This window comes from Podarcis bocagei (assembly GCF_964188305.1).
Source record: "Podarcis bocagei genome assembly, chromosome: 5".
In the NCBI taxonomy this organism is placed as follows: domain Eukaryota; kingdom Metazoa; phylum Chordata; class Lepidosauria; order Squamata; family Lacertidae; genus Podarcis; species Podarcis bocagei.
In genome coordinates, this window is record NC_138129.1 from 98,692,846 (window position 1) to 98,714,277 (window position 21,432).

A 21,432-nucleotide genomic window follows, 5' to 3' on the forward strand; every position below is an offset into this window, starting at 1 on the left:
AGATGCCCCTGTTAAAATATTTCCCAAGATCCTTGAGGCCTAGAATATTGCTGTTGCCAGGGCTTCTTTTCAGCCAGAAATCACGGGAAATCAGTTCTGGCACCTCTCATGTGGGCACCATTGCCATTATAAGAGAACAAGGGAGGCGTTCATGGTGAATTCCAGCACCTCTTTTTCTAGAAAAATAGCACTGGCTGCTGCAGCATTTAAGGTGCCAGGATAGGAGCAGGCAACAAACATGACCTCACAGAACACAATGGAGCATGCTCGTGAAAGCATCTCCAGTACAGCAGATGTCCATTCTAGAGACACCTGGTGTCCATTCTAAGGACTTGGGCATTCTGAGGAACTGCATTTCCCAGGTTTCCTTGCACTTCAGGTAATGCTGTTGCCACATTCAAGGCATCAGGAAGCAGGGGAAGGAAGCTCAACTTAAAATCCAGACTGGAGAAGAACTTCTCAGCCAGCTTTGGAATGCAAGTAAGCCTTATGAGCTGGACATATTTGTGCTCCAAGTCAGGAACCACAAATGTTGGCAACTTTGCTAATAGAACTTTGGTGGCAGGAGGACTCAGACTCAGAATCAGAACTGCTACATGCGTGAACTGTTGCACTGTGTAACTATGACTCACGAAGTATTAAAGGGCTTAAGACTGGGACTGGTGGAGTTCAAAAGATGAGCTCCTCCAACTTGAAAAGCATCACTCCTACACAGCCGCCCAAAATCAGGCCTGGCATTTTGTGGGATTTGCTCTGTCCTCCCCCTTCTGTTTCTTGGCAGTGGTCATGCACCAAGTGTAGGACAGCAACAAAGTCTTTCTGGAGTCATACCTCCCTATTTGGGAAGGCAGTGTCCCAGGCACCAGGGGCCTGAGAAATATAATTATTCACTATATGGACTTAGGCACCCTAGAGAACTACAATTCCCCTAGCAAACTGGTATTTAGAACAGTGGCGTAGCGTGGGTTGTCAGCACCCGGGGCAAGGCAAGTAATTTGCGCCCCCTAACCCGGGGCAAGGCAAGTAATTTGCGCCCCCTAACCCCTAACCTGCCGCCGCTGCCAGCTTCTTCTTGCTGCTGCCTGGTCTGGTGTGGTTCTCTCCCGTGCTCAGCGCTGCGCTGGGCGGCCGCTGCACTGTCCCTCCCCCAGATAGTCCCTTGCTCTCTCTCCGCACCGCACGCCTGGCACCCACCCCCTCCACAGTGGGCGGCGACCCAGCGGCTCGGATCGGATTCGCACAGCCAGCACTGCAGTGAGAGAGAGTGAGTGAGCCAGGTAGGGGCAGGGAGCTGTGAGTGCGAGCGCGCGCCCCCCCCCCAGATGTTGCGCCCGGTGCAGCCGGCCCCCCCTGCACCCCCCACGCTACGCCACTGATTTAGAACAAAGCAACAGCAGTGTTTGAGGTGCTAGGAGCACTGGGAAATGTAGCTCTCCAGAACAGCTAATATGTGTTTGCTAATCACATGACCCAAGCTCTCTGATGGCTGGGATGCCAACATGGAAGGAGAGAGGCCCTGCTCAGTGGTGTTAGGTGGCCTCTTCCTGCTTCCCTGCCAGTAGCTGCAGGTAAGTTTAAAGGAAGAGAAGGGCCAGCAGTTCAGTGTTGGGGAGTTTACACACGTGAGGACTGTGAGGAGCTGGAAAGGAGTGGTAAGCAGACCCTATCACAATTCCATAATCAAGAGCATGGTCATGTTTCCAAATCTGGAACTGGGTGATGGGGGAAATTAGCCTATTTTCAAGTCCACCCCAAATGAAAATAACCCACTTTGCTCAGTTTACCTCACTAGGCGGTCTCACTAAGGCCAGCTTGAGTTTTGAGGGGGCTGTGGGCAAAGCAACCTCTGGTGGGCACCTTCCTCTGTCACTAGGCCATGGTGGGCTCACCAAGCAGCAGCAAAGGTGACAGCATCACCCTGAACAGTGCCAGGTAACTGGGATTAGCTGCCATTTTAATTTACCCCATCAAGTCACAGCAACAGTACACCAGAATCACTGTGGAGAATTTTAAAAAGAGCTTGACGCAGCCAGACAGCATTGCTCAAATCACCAGGCCAGAAAAATAAGTTAAATGGTGGCCCAAGAAATAAACAGTCGTGGTGGGACCTTGACAGCTGCCCAAAGATGCCAGCTGCTGACAGCAGTCCTAGCACACCCCATCTTCAGAAGGGGGATCATACTACTGCTCTTTGGGGCAGTTGTAAAGATGGCTTGAAAGCATAAAGGTAAAGGTAAAGGGTCCAGTCGTGGCCGACTCTGGGGTTGTGGCGCTCATCTCGCTTTACTGGCTGAGGGAGCCAGCGTACACCTTCTGGGTCATGTGGCCAGCATGACTAAGCCGCTTCTGGCGAACCAGAGCAGCGCATGGAAATGCCGTTTACCTTCCTGCTGGGGTGGTACCTATTTATCTACTTCCACTTTGTGCTTTCGAACTGCTAGGTTGGCAGGAGCAGGGACCGAGCAACGGAAGCTCACCCCATCGCGGGGATTTGAACCGCCAACCTTCTGATCAGCAAGTCCTAGGCTCTGTGGTTTAACCCACAGCGCCAATCATCTAATTGTAGAGTTGGAAGAGACCTTGAGGGTCATCTCATCCAACCATCTGCAATGCAAGAATATGAACTAAAGCATCCATGACAGTTAGCCATCCAACCTCTGCTTTAAAACTTCCAAGGAAGGGGAGTGCACAGCCTCCCTAGGGAGTCTGTTCCACTGCCAAAAGCTCTTACTGATGTTTAGTCAGAATCTCCTTTCTTCTAACTGGAATCCATTGGTTGGGCACCTGTCCTCTGAGGCAGGAGAAAACAAGCTTGCTCCATCTTCCATGTGAGAGCCCTTAAGATATTTGAAGGCGGCTATCATATCTCTTCTTAGTCTCCTCTTTTTCAGGTTAAACAACACCCAGCTCCCTCAACCGTTCCTCATCAGACTTGGTTTCCAGACCCTGGATCATCTTGGTTGCCCTCCTCTGCACACGTTCCAGCTGGTCAACATCCTTCTTAAATTGTGGTGCCCAGAATTGGACACAAGTACTCCAGGTGTGGTCTGACCAAGGCACAATAGAGCGGTAGTGTTGCTTCCCTTGATCTGGACACTATACTTCTGTTGGTGTAGACTAGAATAGCATTAGCGTTTTTTGCTGCTGCATCACACTGTTGACTCGGGTTAAGCTTGTGGTCTAAGACCCCTAGATCCTCTTCACATGCAGTACTGCCAATCCAGGTGTCCCTCATCTCATATTTGTGCAGCAGACTACACCTGCCTAAGATAAAGCACACAAAGTGTGATAAGTACCATTATTAATGGCAATGCTTTTCTCCACCCTTCCAGGGCAGCTAGATTACATCCCCCACTGCAGCGGCCATGGCAACTTCAGCCTGGAATCCTGTGGTTGTGTCTGCAATGAAGGCTGGGCTGGGAAGAACTGCTCCGAGCCCCTCTGCCCCATGGGCTGCTCAAGCCGGGGCGTGTGCGTTGATGGGCAGTGCATCTGCGACAGTGACTATAGCGGAGAGGATTGCTCAGAGGCCCGATGCCCCACCGACTGCAGCTCCCGGGGGCTCTGTGTGGATGGAGAATGCATCTGCGAAGAAGGCTTTGCTGGGGAAGACTGCAGTGAGCTCAGGTGCCCTGAGGACTGCTCAGGAAAGGGGAGATGTGCCAACGGGACTTGCATCTGCCAGGAGGGCTACGTGGGGGAAGACTGCGGGCAGCTGAGATGCCTCAACGCCTGCAGCGGGCGCGGATTCTGCCAGGAGGGCCTGTGCTCTTGCGAGGAAGGCTACCAGGGGAGAGACTGCTCAGCAGGTAGGATGGCATGTCAGCCAGGCAGGCTGCGTGGTGCCCTCTGCACAGCCCATGTTTCCTAGTAATTGTTCCTGCTCAATCAGTGCACATATTTCTCCTTTTTATAGGTTTTGCAGATTCCTTCTTTTGTTTTGTTTTTTGTTTTTTAATGTTGCTGCTATGCAGCTGTAGGCATGCTAGCGTCCTGGCTTCCCTTCCATCACCCATCCGATGCATTATCATATATTTACATAATAATGTCGAAGCTATTGTAACTATTTCACAGGTACAACCAGATCCATTGTGAAAAGCTGACATTCTATTAAATCGCCTTGACTTTGTTTAAAAAGGGAGATGTCACTGTAGTGAGTTTCCCCACATGCTATGATGAGAGAGGGATGGCTGCTATGAGAGAGCAGGGAAGGCTGTTGAGCACAGTTAGCATGGCAGAAAGGGAAGAGGCTTCGGCAGTGCCTTGTGGCAGAGGGGCTTCAGCAGCAATCTTTGGGGTAAGAAGTCAGGTGTTGCCACGAGAACTCAAGACTGAAATCTTGAGACAACAGCAGTGAAGGCTCATCTATTGGGCTTTGTAGGGCACTGCCCTACCATGCTCAGTCTGCCCTGAACCAGCCCCCACATGCCCACCTCCTTGCAGTAAGGCAGGCACTGCCAGGCACCTCCTCTTCCTCTTCGGTCTCAGTGTTGCCTTTCTAGAATTCAGCAGGCAGCAGAATGGGGACAAAACCAGAAATAGTTGGCTCCACCTATGTTTGGTTTATTGACTCTGGCTCCACCTCCTGTTGGCTGGCCGACCGTCCACCCAATGTACACCAGCCTCCACTGGACAACACTGGTGTATGGGGCTGTTCAAATAATTTGCTCAGGAGCCCTGACCTCAGAAACAGATACTGGAAAGAAAGTCGTCAAAAGCTCCATGACTGGCATCACCTGGGATGCCATTTTCCTATTTTGCCAAAGGCAACTCCAGGGAGGATCAAGAAGTAAGATTCCCAATTGTGATCTATTTAACTGTTGGCATCTGAAAGACCCATTTGCACACCTTAGAATGCTGTCTTGAGAATTCTACAGAAGACAGTTTACTGAGTTGCTCCCCTGGCTTTTGCTATGGTGAATGTGCCTGATCTACTGTGGCCAGGACTACATCCTGGGCCTGCTTGGGAATTCTTGCCATTCTTTAGTCAAGTAACAATGTGCCCTTGTCTTTACTGTTTTAAAAGTATGTATCTACAGGAGCGTCAGGGCTGTTATCGAAAGCATTTTTTCCACTTGTGTCCACTCAAGGAGGCTATTTGAGCAATAAGATAAAAGCACTGCTTGGCATTTCTCACTTAAAACAACAAGCTTGAATCTGATGAGGGGTGCTCAGCAGCACAGTGCTGTCTCCTAACCCAAAGCGGTTTGATGTCTCTGCTAAATAAATTCTCCACCCCTGAGGGAATGCAGAAAAATGAAGGCGGTGGCCAGAATCAAACACCCTTTCAATCTCCAACAGCTTATTTTCCAGGACTCTTCTAACTACTATTGCCCACCCTTTTTGCAAACTCTTTAGGCTGATTAATTCCATCACATGGAGTAGAACAAAGGCTGCTTCTCTTCCCTCCCCACTAGGTGTACTGTACACATCTGCACGGGGATGGCATGTCCAAAGTCAGATAGAGACATAGGCTGGCACCAGACCCGCCTTGCCTCCTGCCCATAAACAGCATGATCAGGGAGAGCAAGCGAGCACCAGGTGGCGCACTAGATTGGCCCAAAGGTATGGTCCACACTGGTCCAGCATTAAAACTTAATTCCAGATGGAGCTTTTCAAAGAAATGAAACAAGAATGTAAGATCAAGAACAGGATCACAGCAGAGACTCGTCTTGTGTGCGGTCACACCCTCAAGAAGTAAGTCCCTCTTGTTCAATGGAGTATCATGCCAGGTTAGTGTGCATGAGATTGCACACTGTCTGTCCTTTCTGAGTACACGAGGAAGTCCACAGTTCTTGTGGATCATTTGTAGTGAACGAGTAACACTGAGCTGATCCCTCCTCCGCAAAGGGTAAGAAGAATATCGGAAGTAATGCCATCAGCAAACACAGTGGCATGGCCAAGGGTTTAGCAGCTAATGTGAAAGGAGTAATTTGCTCTTGCTAATTAAAAAAGCCGTGGTGTTCCAATGTTGACACTGACATTTTGATATTTGCTCTCCTGCACACGTGAGGTAGAATCAAGAAAGGCGCTTTCTCCTGCCTTATTATTTACAGCAGGCTGCACATGCAGAATCTTTAAATCCCAAATGCCCTCTGCTTATTAGAGCTAATCCTTGTTGTGCCAAAGGTTTTCTGGTGGAAGAGAAAGCTCACGTGTTTTTGCATTGCCCCCTTAAATCCATTATTTTCATTCAAAGTCTCAGAAAGGCCACATCATAGTTTGACCTTTTTCCTGCGCTTTTCGCTAGTACATAAGCCTTCCCTACTCCCCTCTGCCCCCTTTTAGCAATGCTGCCTTCACCTTCTCTTTGAGATGCCCTGTTTAAGATTGCAAACCTTTCTGGGCAGCCGTGGGGGTTGCATATACACCAAACGTTCAAAGCACACACCTTCCCCTGCCCCCAAAGTGTAGTCAGTAAAAGAAAGTGTAGCCCTGTGAGGGAGGGAAATACGATTCTCTGGGAGGTATTGTGTGCTTGAAATGTGCTTTGAATGCATGGTGCATAAGTGGCCTGTGTCATTTCTGGATTTTGTAACCAAACAAACCCCTATGTTGCAAAGAGAACGTCAGCAATGTCTGGGCAACACAATGACCATATACATAGACAATCTTTATAGAATTCCTTCAAACCATAAGAAGTCCAAAATGAAATCTTTAGTCTCAAAGTCTCTGGAAATCTTTAAATGAAGCGAGGTACCAGACTTTGTATGATGAAAGACAAGCTATGAAGCTTTATGTATTCAGTAAATATGATGTCCAACACTGAACAGTGATTCCGGATATTGACTACTGTTTCGTAGAATTCTTCATCAGCATGGTGGGAGGATATAGAATTGCTTCATAAACTGAAAATAAAATTTTACAGATGATGACCTGCATGCACATATCACTTTACAAAAATTATAAACTGTAATACAAACAGTAATGAAAAAGAGTACATACCCCATCTTATTTCGAATGAATGCATGTAAATGAAAATATCAAATGCTGTGGAACAGTGCTCGTGTAATAATGTAGTCACTGCTACTAACAATATTTTTTGAAAAACATATAAAGCCAACTCCAGGTGGTACTAATAACAAGGAGGTTGAATTAAAGGTACAGTGCAAAGTCACAATGCAAATACCAGGAGATTTCTGGATTTTGGACACCTTCTGCCACAGCAGAAAAAGTGAGTAGGTGAATAGGACAGTGACTTATGGCTCTCTATCTGTCTAATCTAGTTCCAAAACACTGAAATTTAATGCACAGACCTCTACAGAGTGCTTTCCGACTCTCCCTCAGTTTAGACTCTGGCATGCTCAAGGACTGGCCTCTTGTCATGGTGGTGCTGTGCCCTGTTTGTAAAGTGGGGAAGGCACCATCTCTGTGTATGGAAGAACATTGCAGTCTTCTAAACCTTCACACAGGTTTCATCCACACTTCCACTTCTCCTGCCACTTTCCCCTGGGGAAACCCACTCTGTACCGTTGAATCAGAGGGGGTTTCTGTGGGCTGATGTTTGCATTGATTCAGCAGGGAAGAGTGGGTTTTCAGGGGAAAGTAGCAGGGCAAACGGAAAACCACTCGGACCCCTCCATTCTAGGCACAGGACAAGAGGACACATCCCTAGTTAGGTATTACAGAGCTATAATTACCTGTTGGATTGATGCTAAAAATCACAATCTGGTTAAAACAGGACAGTTGGAAGCTATATTTATGTTGATCAGCTATTTAGGAAAATGTTTTGGATTTACTGTATATCTATTTTTGCAATCCTAACCATGTCTACTCCTAAGCAAATCTTATTTAGTCCAATGGGCTCCATAGAGTTAGGATTGCAGCCTTTGTCTCCTCACTATCAAACAGCTGATTTACATAAATGCACCTTAATTGTTGAAACTATGAACATGCAACCCTCACTCCTGCTTCAGGATGAGGGATTGTGCACAGGGGAACGGCTGGTGCACCCTGTCCATAATTCAGTTCAGTTACTGGGGGGAGGGTTGTTTAACTGAAAAGAACCACCTCTTTTCAGTTGCTGTGATTGGGAACTGAAGAGCAACAAGACGAGAGGCCGTGCAATACGCTCCCTCCTTGCTGCTTGACCCACCAAATTCCTTCCCAGATCTTTTCCCTATGAGGAGAAAGGCAGTTGGGGGTGATTTTCAGAGGAGAAACAGCAGGAAGAGGAAGGGTAAAGCAACTCCTGCCACCTCAGTTATTTGCTTCAAACTGGCAGTCTCCCATATCTGTTCTTTGGGGGGGGGGTACATTTGCTGGAGAGGAAGGTGTGGTTGCAGTTGCTGGTTGAGGAGATCTCAGTTTGTTACATCATGATGCATGAAATGGTCCATGCAACCCGAACTTGTACAACTTTACTTGGAAATCACTTGCATTGAATTCCATAGGCACTTTGTAAATGTGTTTCAGATAACTGCCTTAGTTCACAGGCTGAGTGGGGAGCACATCTCAAGGACATGTAGCTCCTTGCAGAGATTTGTGGGTCACCTTACCTCTTACAGTCAATATATTGGCTCTTCCTCCAGTTGCTTCACCTGAGAACCTGCGAGTGGCTGCGGTTGGCGACAGGTCCATTGACCTGGAATGGGATGGGCCAATGGCCGTGACTGAATATGTGATCTCCTACCAGCCAGCAATACCTGGGGGTCTGCAGCTCCAGCAGCGGGTGCCTGGGGACTGGAGCAGTGTCACCATCAAGGAGCTGGAGCCAGGCTTGACATACAACGTCACCATCTATGCCGTCATCAGTGGTGTGCTCAGCGCCCCAGCCGGGGTCAAGGTGGCCACCCGTAAGTATTGCATGGTTTTTTGGCACCGAACATGCCATTTTAAATGGAGAAGGAACTGCCTAAATGTTGCCGCCTCTTCATGGTGGGAGATGTTCTCCTGACTGATTTAGAAGAGAGAAGAGCAATCCTAAGAGCACTCTTGGGTGAGGAAGAGGAACCTGTGGCTCTCCAGATGTTCTTGGACTCACAACTCCTATCTACCCCAGCTAGTATGGTCAGGGGTCATAGGAACTGTAGTCCAGCAACATGTGCAGAGTCACTCTATGCAGTTTTGCTCAGTGGGCTTCAAAGATAAATAATAGGTTATTGTGGTTCAGATAGTATGATTTTGGAAGACTCCACTCAGGATCAACCTATCTAGGAATGTAAAAAGAAAAAGGAAAGCAAAGCAAAACAACTTACAATCAGCAAAAATTTCCTCTTAGAGTTTTACTTTCTCCTTGCATTTTGCACGGGGTGTTCCCCCTTCGTTCTCTTCACCCCACGGATCTGGGTTCAGAAATAAAGTCTGTGTGTGGTGGACACGTTTTGTGAAATCGTTCAGTATACACAGGCTAGCAGAGATTCCAGGCAGGCAGTGAGCTGCATTGTTCCAACAAAGAAGAGCTTATTGCTAGACAGTTGACATCCTCAGAAAGAGGAGCTGAGAGATACAAGCTGTAGGTTCAAGCATGCATATTTATACCATACAGCACCAGTCAAAGTTTGTACCTCTCAAGTTTTTGTGTGCTCATCCTGATGCTGCATACATCCTTAAATGTCATCTCTAAGAGCAGACACTCATTTTAGTAGAATCGGCAAAATAATTTTAATCTTCATTACATTACAGTTTGTTTAGGCTGTTAGGTGTACTGAGAAAGGAATATTAAAAGTTGATTAGATCAGAGCCTGATGGGAGCTGGAAGCAGCCCCATGGTCCTGTTAGGGGCTCTTGATATTCTTCCATTTCATATTCCTCAGACCTACCTGGAATGCTAGGAATTGAGACCTTCTGCCTCCAATTCACATGCTCTACCACTGAACCACACTTCCATTGTAGCTGATTTTCCCACTCATCGTGGTTTTGATCCTGGAAAGTAGAGATTTGGGTTACATGTTGACAATTAAAACTGGATTACGGTGCAGCTAACACAACCTCTCTCCCCCACCCTTTCTTCACTGCTATGTTCTAGAACTCTCCACTCCACAAGGGCTGCAGTTCAAAACAATCACGGAGACCACCGTCGAGATGCAATGGGAGCCCTTCTCCTTCTTGTTTGATGGCTGGGAGATCAGCTTTATCCCCAAGGTAACTGTATCATTTAGAGTGGTCCTTCTTCCAAGAACACATTCTCACCATCCAACTGGAGCCCAGGAGAGTCAGACCATTGTGCTTCAGCTGGGTTACTTGATTGTCAGAGGGGGTTTTTTGTGGGGAGGGAGCAAGGGGCAGAAGGGAGGCTGAATTGGTTGGTGCCAGTGTCCCTTCAGATCCACCAGAGGACAGAAAGCAGCAGGAGGACGCAGCAGTGTTAAAAGCTGACTGCCATCTGTTTGTGGCACAATGTGGTCCAGATGCCATTGGCTTCATATATGGTAGAGCTTTGGTGGGTTCCTGGTTCTCCTTTCCTGCCAGGGGCAAATTACATTGGTCATCTCCATCTCTAAGGCTATAATACTGTGAGGGCCAATGTGGAGGCTGCATTACTAGCACAAATAGTGAGTGCCTGAATTACTCTGCTTCCCCACTCATAATACATTTCTAAAGGAAGGGTATGTAGATCTCAATAGTTAGGACTGTTTGATGCCATTACATTTCTTCCATGATAGTTGAATAGGGAGTGATCACTTTTTAAGGCAAACATGTTATATCCCAGGACAGGGGAATCTTTTTGGCCTGATGGGCCAGAGCTAATCTCCCCCACCTTTTGTCAAGTGAGTGGGTCCCCCACCTGTCAATCATCTGGTGTCATAATGATGCCAAGTGCTTGGCATGTGGGTTGTCCTGTCAAAGTTGGCCCGTGGGGATGTGGGGTGGGGTTATTGTCCAACCACATCAGCTGATATACCTGGGGAATTCAGTCCTGCTTTCTGCAGAGTTTGGGCTCCCCAGGAGGTTCCTAGCAGGAACTCACCAGGTTACCTGAGCCTGTGTGCTCACCTGCTGGAATTTCACTGCAAGTAGCAGAGTGCAATGCTGGGTTGCTGCAGGAAAGAGCATTCCTGTTCCTCCATCCACAAGGCAGGACCCTACACATGAGTAACACATGAACAGGACCCTTAAGGGTGTGTTTATTGAAAAGGATACTTAGAAACTCATAATTTCTGTGCCTGTATAATGCATTGTGGCAAGCCTTGTTTTGTTTGTAATAAGGTGTCGAAGTCCCAATATATATGCCCTCCATACTGATTGCTATTTGCAAAAACATTGAAGAATCAGAGACACATTGACATGAGTATGGCATGATAGGTACCGTATTTTTCGCTCCATAAGACACACCAGACCGTAAGACGCACCTAGTTTTTAGAGGAGGAAAACAAGAAAGAAAAAAAAAATTATTCTGAATCCCAGAAGCCAGAACGGCAAGAGGAATCACTATGCAGTGATCCCTCTTGCTGCTCTGGCTTCTGGGATAGCCGTGCAAAGCCTCTTCAGGGCAGCGGGATGAAGGCTCCCTCTGCCCTGAAGAAGCTTCACACGGCTAAGCCAGAAGCTAGAACAGCGAGAGGGATCACTGTGCAGCGATCCCTCTTGCTGTTCTGGCTTCTGGGATAGCTGCGCAGCCTGCATTCGCTCCATAAGACGCACACACATTTCCCCTTACTTTTTAGGAGGAAAAAAGTGTGCCTTATAGAGCGAAAAATATGGTAATTTGGCCCTGAAAATTAAGATTTCCTATTTAACAAAGCGAGTATGTAAAGAAAAAATTAATCAAAGGTTGGGATATGCTGGGGTTTATTGGACTTCAGAACACATGTGTAAGCAAAGCAATCTTCCCATATGAAGGGAATCATATTAAAATTTGATTCGCTAATACCACCATTTCTTCCAAACTTCAAGCCAGCTTGTTTAATCTCCCCAGGACAATGAAGGGGGCGTGATTGCACAGCTCCCTAGCAGCGTGACAACGTTTAATCAGACGGGCCTGAAACCAGGTGAGGAGTACACAGTCAATGTGGTTGCCCTCAAGGAACAAGCCCGGAGTCCACCAGCCTCAGCCAGTGTCTCAACCTGTGAGTAGCCCACCCTGCAGTTCTGTGTGAGTTTGAGGGTTAACAGCAATTTTTCTTCCAAGTAGGATTGAAGATTGTACTGAGGCTTGTACACCTAAATGGAACCCACATATTCGGAGGCAGCCTCCCTCTGAATTCCTGGTACACACAACAGGAGAGTTTCTGCCTTCATGTTGTTCTGCTGGTGGCATTCCCAGAAGCTTCTCTGCCTGACCATGGCTGAAAAGAGGAAGCTGGGCTAGAGCTAAACTTTTGGTCTGATCTCACAGGGCTCATTTTGTGGGCAACAGATGAATGGGTAGTTAGTATTCTAGCTCCTGTTTGTTTCTAGCTTTGAAGCTGCAGCAAAGAGGATCTCATTCAGCCGCCTCCTGGTAATTGCGTCAAATGTCTCCATTCACCAAAAAACATCTTTAAGGGGGAAGAAAGAATGCATAAACAGCTCTTGCAAAGTTCTCAGAGAGAGGGATGTGCCAAGATGGTTGATAATTATAAAGCAATTAATGGACCTTGGAGTGAGGAGTAGGAAATGTGTGCCAAGTATCACGTTTGTACAAGCAGCCCTTTCGCTCAGACAAAAGAGAGTCTGCTGAACAAGAACCAACGGTTCTGATGCAGATCGTAGTCACCCTGTCATTATGTCAGCAGGAATATACAGACATTCCTTCTCTTTCTTTCTTTTTTCCTTTACAGATGTTGTCTGCTTTAGAATGGCTTGCAGGATGTGGTTTACAAGTGGCACCTACAGGCCATCTGAAGCAACTGCCCCTTTTAAAGTGCTCTTTTGGTGTTTGTTCATCTATGGGTGCATTTTGCAAATGTTCCGAACAACACTTTGTTTAGTAATTAAAACTTGGAGGCACACTTCATGTTTAAACATGAAAATGCCTCCTGTTAGATTTTGTGAAAATTGCCCACCGTCAGACCTCAGCCACCCCCTGACTTTCTGCATGAGTCACTTTTCTTGCCCTGCTTCCTGCCTGGAAGGAGTCAAGAATTCATTCAGAGAAGCTGTGGGCATTATCCTCTTCTTATGGTGGGAAACGCTTTGCCAGGAGTTATTGAATTATCAGTGGATGCCCAAAAAGCAGCAAAATTACCTCCCCCTACTGGAGACTGATTTGAAGGAGACACAGTCAGAACAGCAAATCTTGCAGAGAATATATCCACTTGAATTCTATGTGAATTATCCCCTTCTTCCTCTCCTCAAATGTCCCATTATGGGTTTCCTCTCTATACCTCACCTTTGGCCACCTTTCGTCATCTGTTTTTCCTAGAAATCTGACTTCTATACATGTCAGATATGATACATTTTAGAATCCTCACATTTACCTAAAAGTTCATAGCAATGGGGTGATTGCTGTTTTCTTCCAGCCAAGGGTCTGTTAGACTGTGTTTCCACATTCCCACAATTTAAGAACAAACGTAAATAATTATCCAATAGACATGCAAACTTATTTGACTTTGCTCTCTTGCTCAGGTCATTTGGATATGGCTACAGCTCTGCTCTTTCTGCCGCTCTGCTCCTCCAGCTTTTGTCTGGGTTACGTGGCATAGGTGAATCTGTAGGTGTGGTGTGGGAAAGATGGTTTTGCCTCAGGCCAAATGAGACACCTTTGCCCTGAAAATGTGCACGCTTTTAAAAATGCAAATGGCAGCTAGAAGCACTTGTCTTGCTCAAATTTCCTTGCCTTCCTTGCCTTGCAGAGCATATTATTTGAATAAATTTCTTAATGAACTGTCCATGTGGAAATTACAAAATGGGAAATTAAAGATTTAGCTACAAGGGTAGTAGGTTGGCCTGTGCTATGATGGGCTATCATGAAAATAAAATATACTGGGGTTCAAATATGCATACATATTACCTTTTGATCCCACTGACTTACATAGGTGAATAAACAGTTTCAGATCAAACATCACAAAGAGAACTTTCAATAATCTAACGTCAGACACAATGTTTTTCAGTGGAGGCTGTTCAAACACTTGGTTGAGATTTACCAAGCACTGAACAATCATCAAGAGAGGTGAAATATTGCATGTGACTGAGTGAACTAAACCAAATGTTGGCACATCTGTCCCCTTCTAGCTCCTCTTCCTCCTTTTTATTAGGAATATCAATTTACAGTGCAAACCTCCTATACTTGTTGATTCCGTAGTCAGTCCCATTGAGTTGAACATATGTGATAAAACAAATAAATAACTTTCCACCACCAAACCATGCTTTACGAGGCCAATGTGCCTCTTGCAGAACACAGTTTAGGCTTTCACCAGCACAAAGGGAGAAAACTGAAACCTGTGGAATAGAAACTGGAATAATAGTCCTCAAATCCACAGGCAAGAAATAAGTCTGAGATTAGATGCACAGCGAGAACAGCAGGGTAATGATGGTTTGGTACACAAGTGATTAACAAGCATTTGCCTCCTGTTTTAGCTCCAGCTTAGTTTTCTCACACAAGTGCAAACCAGCAAATGCTTGGTGCAGCTTCAGTTTCCAGCCCAAGTACTGTAGTCCTGCTGATGCGGGCAATTACCCCCATCTCCCCTCATGCCCAATTTGAGCTGATTTACTTTCCATTCATTGTTGGATGTGGGTGAGGAGGTGGAATTAATTGCACACATTCTTGCACATGGTACAGATGGAAATGGCGGCTGGGTGCAGAAACTCCAGTTCAGGATTAAATGATCCTTAGGGGATCCTCATGCCATTGTAAGCAACTGAGTAACTAGGTAGCACCTGCAACTCTGACCCATATGTCCACGCATATATTTTTTGTTCTTGTCCTTTCTAAAAGCAATGCTACCTGCTTACAGTTTCCACGCATATCCAAGAGGATGGATGGAGAAGCAGAAATCGCACACGTCCTTAGTATAGATTCTTAGGGCAAAAATCCATTAAAGTCTTTCTTCTCTGTCTATTCCTCTTGTATAATGTGCCTCTTTCTTCCAATTTTTTTTAATGCACCAACTGTGTCTAGTAATTGATGGACCAACCCAGATATTGGTGAGAGATGTCTCAGACACAGTGGCGTTTGTTGAATGGACTCCACCCCGGGCTAAAATTGACTACATTCTGCTGAAGTATGGCCTCGAGAATGGAGAAGGGGGAAAGACCACCTTCCGACTACAACCCCCCCTCAGCCAGTACTCCATGCAGGCCCTGCGCCCTGGCTCACGGTACGAAGTCTCCATCGCTGCCGTCCGTGGGACCAATGAGAGCGACGCCGCAGTCACCCTCTTCGTCACAGGTATGCCCAAGACCAACAAGCATTAGCCGATTGCTACTCACCTGCAGCTAAAGATGCACTTGTATGTTATGTTCTCTACAACATGAAGATGCCCAACCTATAGAAGAGTCTGTAGTTTAGTGGCAGAGGATCTGCTTTGCATTCAGAAGCTTGTGGTTTCAGCCTCCAGCATCTGCACTTGACGGGGCTCTGCTATTAGCCGGGGGGGGGGGGGAACGCATCTGTCTGAAATCCTAGAGAGCTTCTGCCAATGGGGCTAAATGGACCTGTGGTACAAAGGAGATTCATACATCCTGGCAATGGCAGGCATGAGGTGTTGCATTACCATACGCATGCTTTCATTCTGCCTCACCCTGTTTTCAAAGAAGCGCTCACTAGTCCTTACTCCAACAACAGCATCAGTAAGAAAATCTGTTTGTAATGTAAAAGGTCATCCATGCTGGGGAGACACTGTTCTTGAGGTGACGCAGGCAGGGCAGACGCTGCTGGGCTAATGAAGTTTTCCATCCTCCTGCTTTAGGCAGCTTTAGATTGGGGGTGGGAAGGTGATACAGGCACTTGCAGAATGTAATGTGCATCTGCTGCCACTATGCAGGAATACTTAGGAAAAATTAAATAATTCAAAGCCTATAGAGAGTGTTGTTGTTGTTGTTGTTTAGTCGTTTAGTGAACTGCTTTAAATGACAGTTCTGTAAAAGAGGAGGAGCAAAGTAGATTTTGGAACTGTTTTATGGCTTAGATATTGCCCATCATAAAGATGCTGTTATCCGTATGAAGAGGCCTTGCTGGCTGCACTTAAGAGTAAGGGGGATGTGCACTTAATTGATTCGCTGAGTCTTTCATTCTCTGATTTTTGGGTCATAATCAAAAAGGCAAGTGAGGCAGCAAAACTGTGGTGTTATAAGTCTGTCACACCTGTTTCAACACTACACAGGGTGTTCACAATCTGCCTTCAGTACCACCAGTTTGGCACCACACTTGTGGGAATGTCAGGGAAGGAGACCTCAAAGATGCACAAAAGGAAGTATAACAACTGAATCAGAAAAAAGCATTAACTTGGAAGGCATTGGACACAAACTCTGTGTTAGTCCCATTACTTTGAATGGGAAATAAGTGCACCTTACAGTACAATCTGTAGGGACGCGGGTGGCGCTGTGGGTGAAACCTTAGTGCCTAGGACTTGCCGATCGTATGGTCGGTGGTTTGAATCCCCGCAGCGAGGTGAGCTCCCGTCGTTCGGTCCCAGCTCCTGCCCACCTAGCAGTTCGAAAGCACCCCTAAGTGCAAGTAGATAAATAGGTACCGCTTTATAACGGGAAGGTAAATGGCATTTCCGTGTGCTGCGCTGGTGCTGGCTCGCCAGAGCAGCTTCGTCACGCTGGCCACGTGACCCGGAAGTGTCTTCGGACAGCGCTGGCTCCCGGCCTCTTAAGCGAGATGAGCACGGAACCCCAGAGTCGGTCACAACTGGCCCGTACGGGCAGGGGTACCTTTACCTTTACCTTTACAGTACAATCATATGCTTGTCTATTTGGAAGTTCAGTCAGGTAAGTGAATATAAGAATACAGTGGTACCTCAGGTTAAGTAATTAATTTGTTCCGGAGGTCCGTTCTTAACCTGAAACTGTTCTTCACCTGAAGCACCACTTTAGCTAATGGGGCCTCCTGCTGCCGCTGCGCCACCGGAGCACAATTTCTGTTCTCATGCTGAAGCAAAGTTCTTAACCCGAGGTACCATTTCTGGATTAGCAGAGTCTGTAACCTGAAGTGTATGTAACCTGAAGTGTATGTAACCTGAGGTACCACTGTATAGCTTTGGTTTGGATTAGTAATGGAGGCGAGAGTTCAGTTCACATTTAAAGACAAACCTACCTATTTGCACTTTGTGAAATATTACCATTGCTCAAAATTTGCACCTCTTTGAATTTTGCAGTGTACAAAAATGCAGCCGTGCAGTTAAAGTGTGCATGAAATGCATACATTAGTGAACACAACATACAAAAATCTATTATATCAGGGGAAATTGCTTTGCAAAAATGTGTATATTAGGAGAAAGTCATTAATATGCTGGTGAGTTTTTGAAGGCCTTTTTAAAGGAAAAGAAATTGCAAACTGGTGTTGACATGAGGAAAACTGAATTTAAGACTGCTAAAATTAGAACCTGGGAGAACCCAAGAGCTTCCATTTTGCACATTTTGAATACCTCCTAGGACCTCTGGCAGAGCATTCTTCCGTACACGAGCTTTGGTGCTGACTGAAAAAAGAAGGAACCAAATGAGTGACCAGATGCCAAGGAAGAGCAGACTACCTGCACCTTTCCTTATTGTATACATGACAAGTTACACCTGCCGAAATCCATACCTGTACACAACTATGAAATGTGCAGCAGCCCTCTCCTCAGTGGCACCTGGCCACGGAACGAAAGGGTGCACAGAAGAGAAAAGTTGTATCCAGATTAGGATAGGCAATTAACATTTCCTCTCCCCTAACTCTCCCCCTCAAGAAAAACCACACCAACGCATGCCCTGTACCTTCCCCACATCAGCTCCAGATGGTTGAGGGGGATGGACAGAGAACAGTCTTGCAGGGGAAGGATGTGGGTGCACAACAGACATTGTTCCACTCACACAAAACACTACGTAATGCTATTTTGAATCTGCCAAGATTCCAATTAGTGACCTCCAGTTAGTTCTGCAGTGAAAATGTAAACAAACTGAAAAATCAGTGCAGCACTTGGAATTCAAAATATGAACTCTCTGGAAGGCTTACAGAGTGCATATTTCCATGTGAAATCTTTTGTCGCCTCAAACCCACAATTCATGTCATGATTGGGAACATAGTTTAGTGCTTGCATCTCTGTTTTAAAAGATTCTTGGGTAACTAAGCTAGAAAAGACGTCTGAGGAACCCAGAAGGCCATTGCCAGTCACAGTGGACTGAACTGAGCTGGAGAAAACAAAGGGCTGACTCAACACAGGACAGCTTCATTCCTATTCCTCTGGTGCCTTTAGGGGAGTGGCTGTGGCCCTGGTAAGATTAGCCCTGCAGGGTCCAGCAAAAGACCCACCAGCATTCTGTTCTCACAGTGGCCAACTAGATACCAATGGAAAGCCGATAAGAAGGACTTGAGTAGGTAGACCGTTGCACATAGACTGCTCAGGTTCCATTCCTAAATTTAAAAGGATTTCAAACAGCAGGGCCATGAAATATTTCTTTGCCTGAGGCTGCAGAGAACGTACAGTAAACAGGCGTGGCCTAGATTGAACTGCCTCAATATAAGACAACTTCATATGGAAGTTTATTGAAAAATATTGCTGAGAGTGCTGAGAGTTTTGAATCTGTTTCTTCAGATGTGTTTCAACTTTAAATCTGATCACTTGGCTTTCCCTCATTTGATTTCCTTTCAAAGTCATTAACCATCCAAATAGCTTATTAGTGAATAAGGCAGATTTGCTATCATCTCAGACCTACACATTATATTTATATTATAAAGTAGATGTCTCACTGAACAATGTTCTCCAAATTATAATTAGATAAAGACCATGAAGTGCTTTGCATACTTTAATGCATTACATGAATGATAAGGGTTATCATTAGTATTAGTTAATGAGCAAGTTCCTTGGCTCTGTGCAAGAGTTATTGGCTCGAATTCTCAGAGTGGATTTATGCAGGAGAACAAGATAGCAGGAAATCAAAATAATTTCACATGGATTGTGTTGGAAAAAACCTCCTAGTTCTTGAGCAAGCTTTCTTAAATAAACAGCAAGGTTACATTTCTGAAAATTACAGATGGGTAGCCATGTTGGTCTGCCATAGTCCAAATAAAAAAAATTCCTTCCTGTAGCACCTTAAAGACCAACTAAGTTAGTTCTTGGTATAAGCTTTCGTGTGCATGCACACTTCTTCAGATACACTTCTTCAGTGTATCTGAAGAAGTGTGCATGCACACGAAAGCTTATACCAAGAACTAACTTAGTTGGTCTTTAAGGTGCTACAGGAAGGAATTTTTTTTATTTCTGAAAATGTATTTCTTGTGCGAAGGCTTGCAGTTTAGGAGAGTACAAAGACTGTAGCTGTAGAAGCAAGAATAAATCAAGTCACTGACTATTTCTTTTTCAAACGCAGAAATTGATGCTCCCAAGAACTTGCGTGTGCTCTCCCGGACATATGACAGCCTGGAACTTGAGTGGGACAACAGTGAGGCAGAGGTGGAGAATTTCAAGGTCATCTACAGCACTCTGGCCGGAGAGCAATACCATGAGCTTCTAGTGCCACGAAGTGCAAGTGCCACAACCAGGGCCACCCTCACAGGTAAGCTTCCTCATCAACGGCGTGGGTGGTTTTTATTTTTCCTCACGGAATTTACAAGCAGGGAAATGTTATAGTTGATTTTGAGTATGTCTGCATGATTGTTTTTAAAAGCACTATTTTTCTAAAATGTAAACATTTTGTGAGTGTTGTAATGAACATGCAAAGTGAGGTTAATTTTACTTTAGGTTTTTGTACAGTCAGTAGGTCAAACTGTTCTTTTAATGGATCCTGAGGCTGTCCTTAAATGGCCATTGATGGATTTGATGGTGAGTGGCTACTAATGATGGGACACACACACACACCACCTGCTGTGGGCAGAGACTGAAGGGAAACAGTTTGGCATTTTGGCATTTGGCCACCAAAGGAAGCAGAAGTCTGAATTTTTGCAGCTGCCTGGCACAGAGTCGGCTGGGGAAAGGGGGCCTCCAAGGACATTCTGTTTTAAAGACTAGTACAGTATCTCTCTGCTTGTCCACTCTCCCTTGCTTTCCTTGTATGCTTTAAAATAAATATCACAAAGCACCCCAAAGTATCCAGTACTCACAGACAAACTTCCTCTGAAAAGCCCTGCCTCTGAAACATTATATCTCTCTAGGAAGCAAAGTACATGAAACAATATTGAGTTTCAAGTGATGTGGTTGCAGTAAGGTGCTCTTTCCGTGGCACTGGATCTCTTCCAAACTTCCAAGTAGTGATGATGATGCTATAGCCACTGGGTGATGAACTCACCTTTAGTGCTATTCCACACATTACAGTCTCTCTGGACAGAGATTAGTCATTTAAATTCCCCTTGTCTCTGTACTTGGCCAAACTCCCTCCAAGTCCTTGTTCAGCGTTGCTCCCAAGGGCCTCTGAGTTACTCCACCTTTTCCATGACTTTTCTACCATAATCCTCACCAGCGCATTTAAAACAATCACACTAAGTAGAAAAGTTTTAAACGTTGTGCAGTGTGCCACAAGCAGTGTGCCACAAGCAGAAAAGAGATGCACACGGCAGAAGAATCTACAGCTGGGAAGCAAGATATATGCGCCGTTTTGGAGGAATGTGAAGGAGGAGCAGAAATGATGCAACTGAAAAAGGACAACCAGAGGCCTCTAAGGTCAGAATACAAGGAAGACAAAGTTCGGATGTGGAAAATCTGGTTTGAAATCGAGAATGGAGAGTGGGGATTCATCCCCATGGGGAGCCCGGAAGACTTATGGATTACAAATTTGACCAAGGTGAAAACTGGAATGTTTGGGACATTTGGGATATTTGAACTTGGAAAGAACAAGAAGCAGGATCTGGACTCTTCCTTTGAATATGGAGGACTGGTTGGAAAAAATATAGACCCCTTTGGGTCAAAGATGCTCCGAGATCAGATGTTCAACATAAAGGACAGTCAACAAAACCGGCGGAAAGGGACTGAAAGAGACTTAAAGGCCTCGGATGTGATAGATCCAGGCTGAGAACTGTTAGATTGAAGGACAACTTTTTAGGGATCAAAACCGGGGGAGGGGGGGAAGAGTCTTAGAATCCAAAGGATCATAAGTATATGTTCTTATTCGTTAAGATTTTTTATAAGTATTTGAATAATTGGGAATTTCGTGAAAGGGAATGCGGATCGATCTTAGGAAAAGGGGTTGATATTGGGTAGTAAAATGGAATATAGAAGTTTGAAATTGGTTAACTAAGATGACTTAAACAAAATATTAATAAGGGATAAATTTGGGTACAAAGAACTTGCTGGGCTAAACTCTGAATGGGGATGCAAGAAGGGGAGGTGGGGGAAGTCCGGGAAAGTGGTTAAGAAAATAAGATTTTAAAATTATATGTGTTATTTGTGTGTAATGTTGATATGTATGTTTACGTTTCTGTGTGTTTGTCTT

General features: G+C 45.6%; 1 protein-coding gene across 3 annotated transcripts in view; it reads left to right on the plus strand.

Moving 5' to 3' along the window:
* TNR (tenascin R) overlaps positions 1–21,432 on the plus strand; it is a 402,595-nt gene that overhangs the window by 338,806 nt on the left and 42,357 nt on the right. For all 3 annotated transcript variants that reach the window (XM_081194287.1, XM_081194289.1, XM_081194288.1), the window contains 6 exons: positions 3,333–3,809; positions 8,532–8,795; positions 9,968–10,083; positions 11,858–12,008; positions 14,984–15,253; positions 19,378–19,563. In XM_081194287.1, the coding sequence (XP_081050413.1) occupies positions 3,333–3,809; positions 8,532–8,795; positions 9,968–10,083; positions 11,858–12,008; positions 14,984–15,253; positions 19,378–19,563 (1,464 nt within the window). The remainder of the gene's footprint in view (positions 1–3,332; positions 3,810–8,531; positions 8,796–9,967; positions 10,084–11,857; positions 12,009–14,983; positions 15,254–19,377; positions 19,564–21,432) is intronic.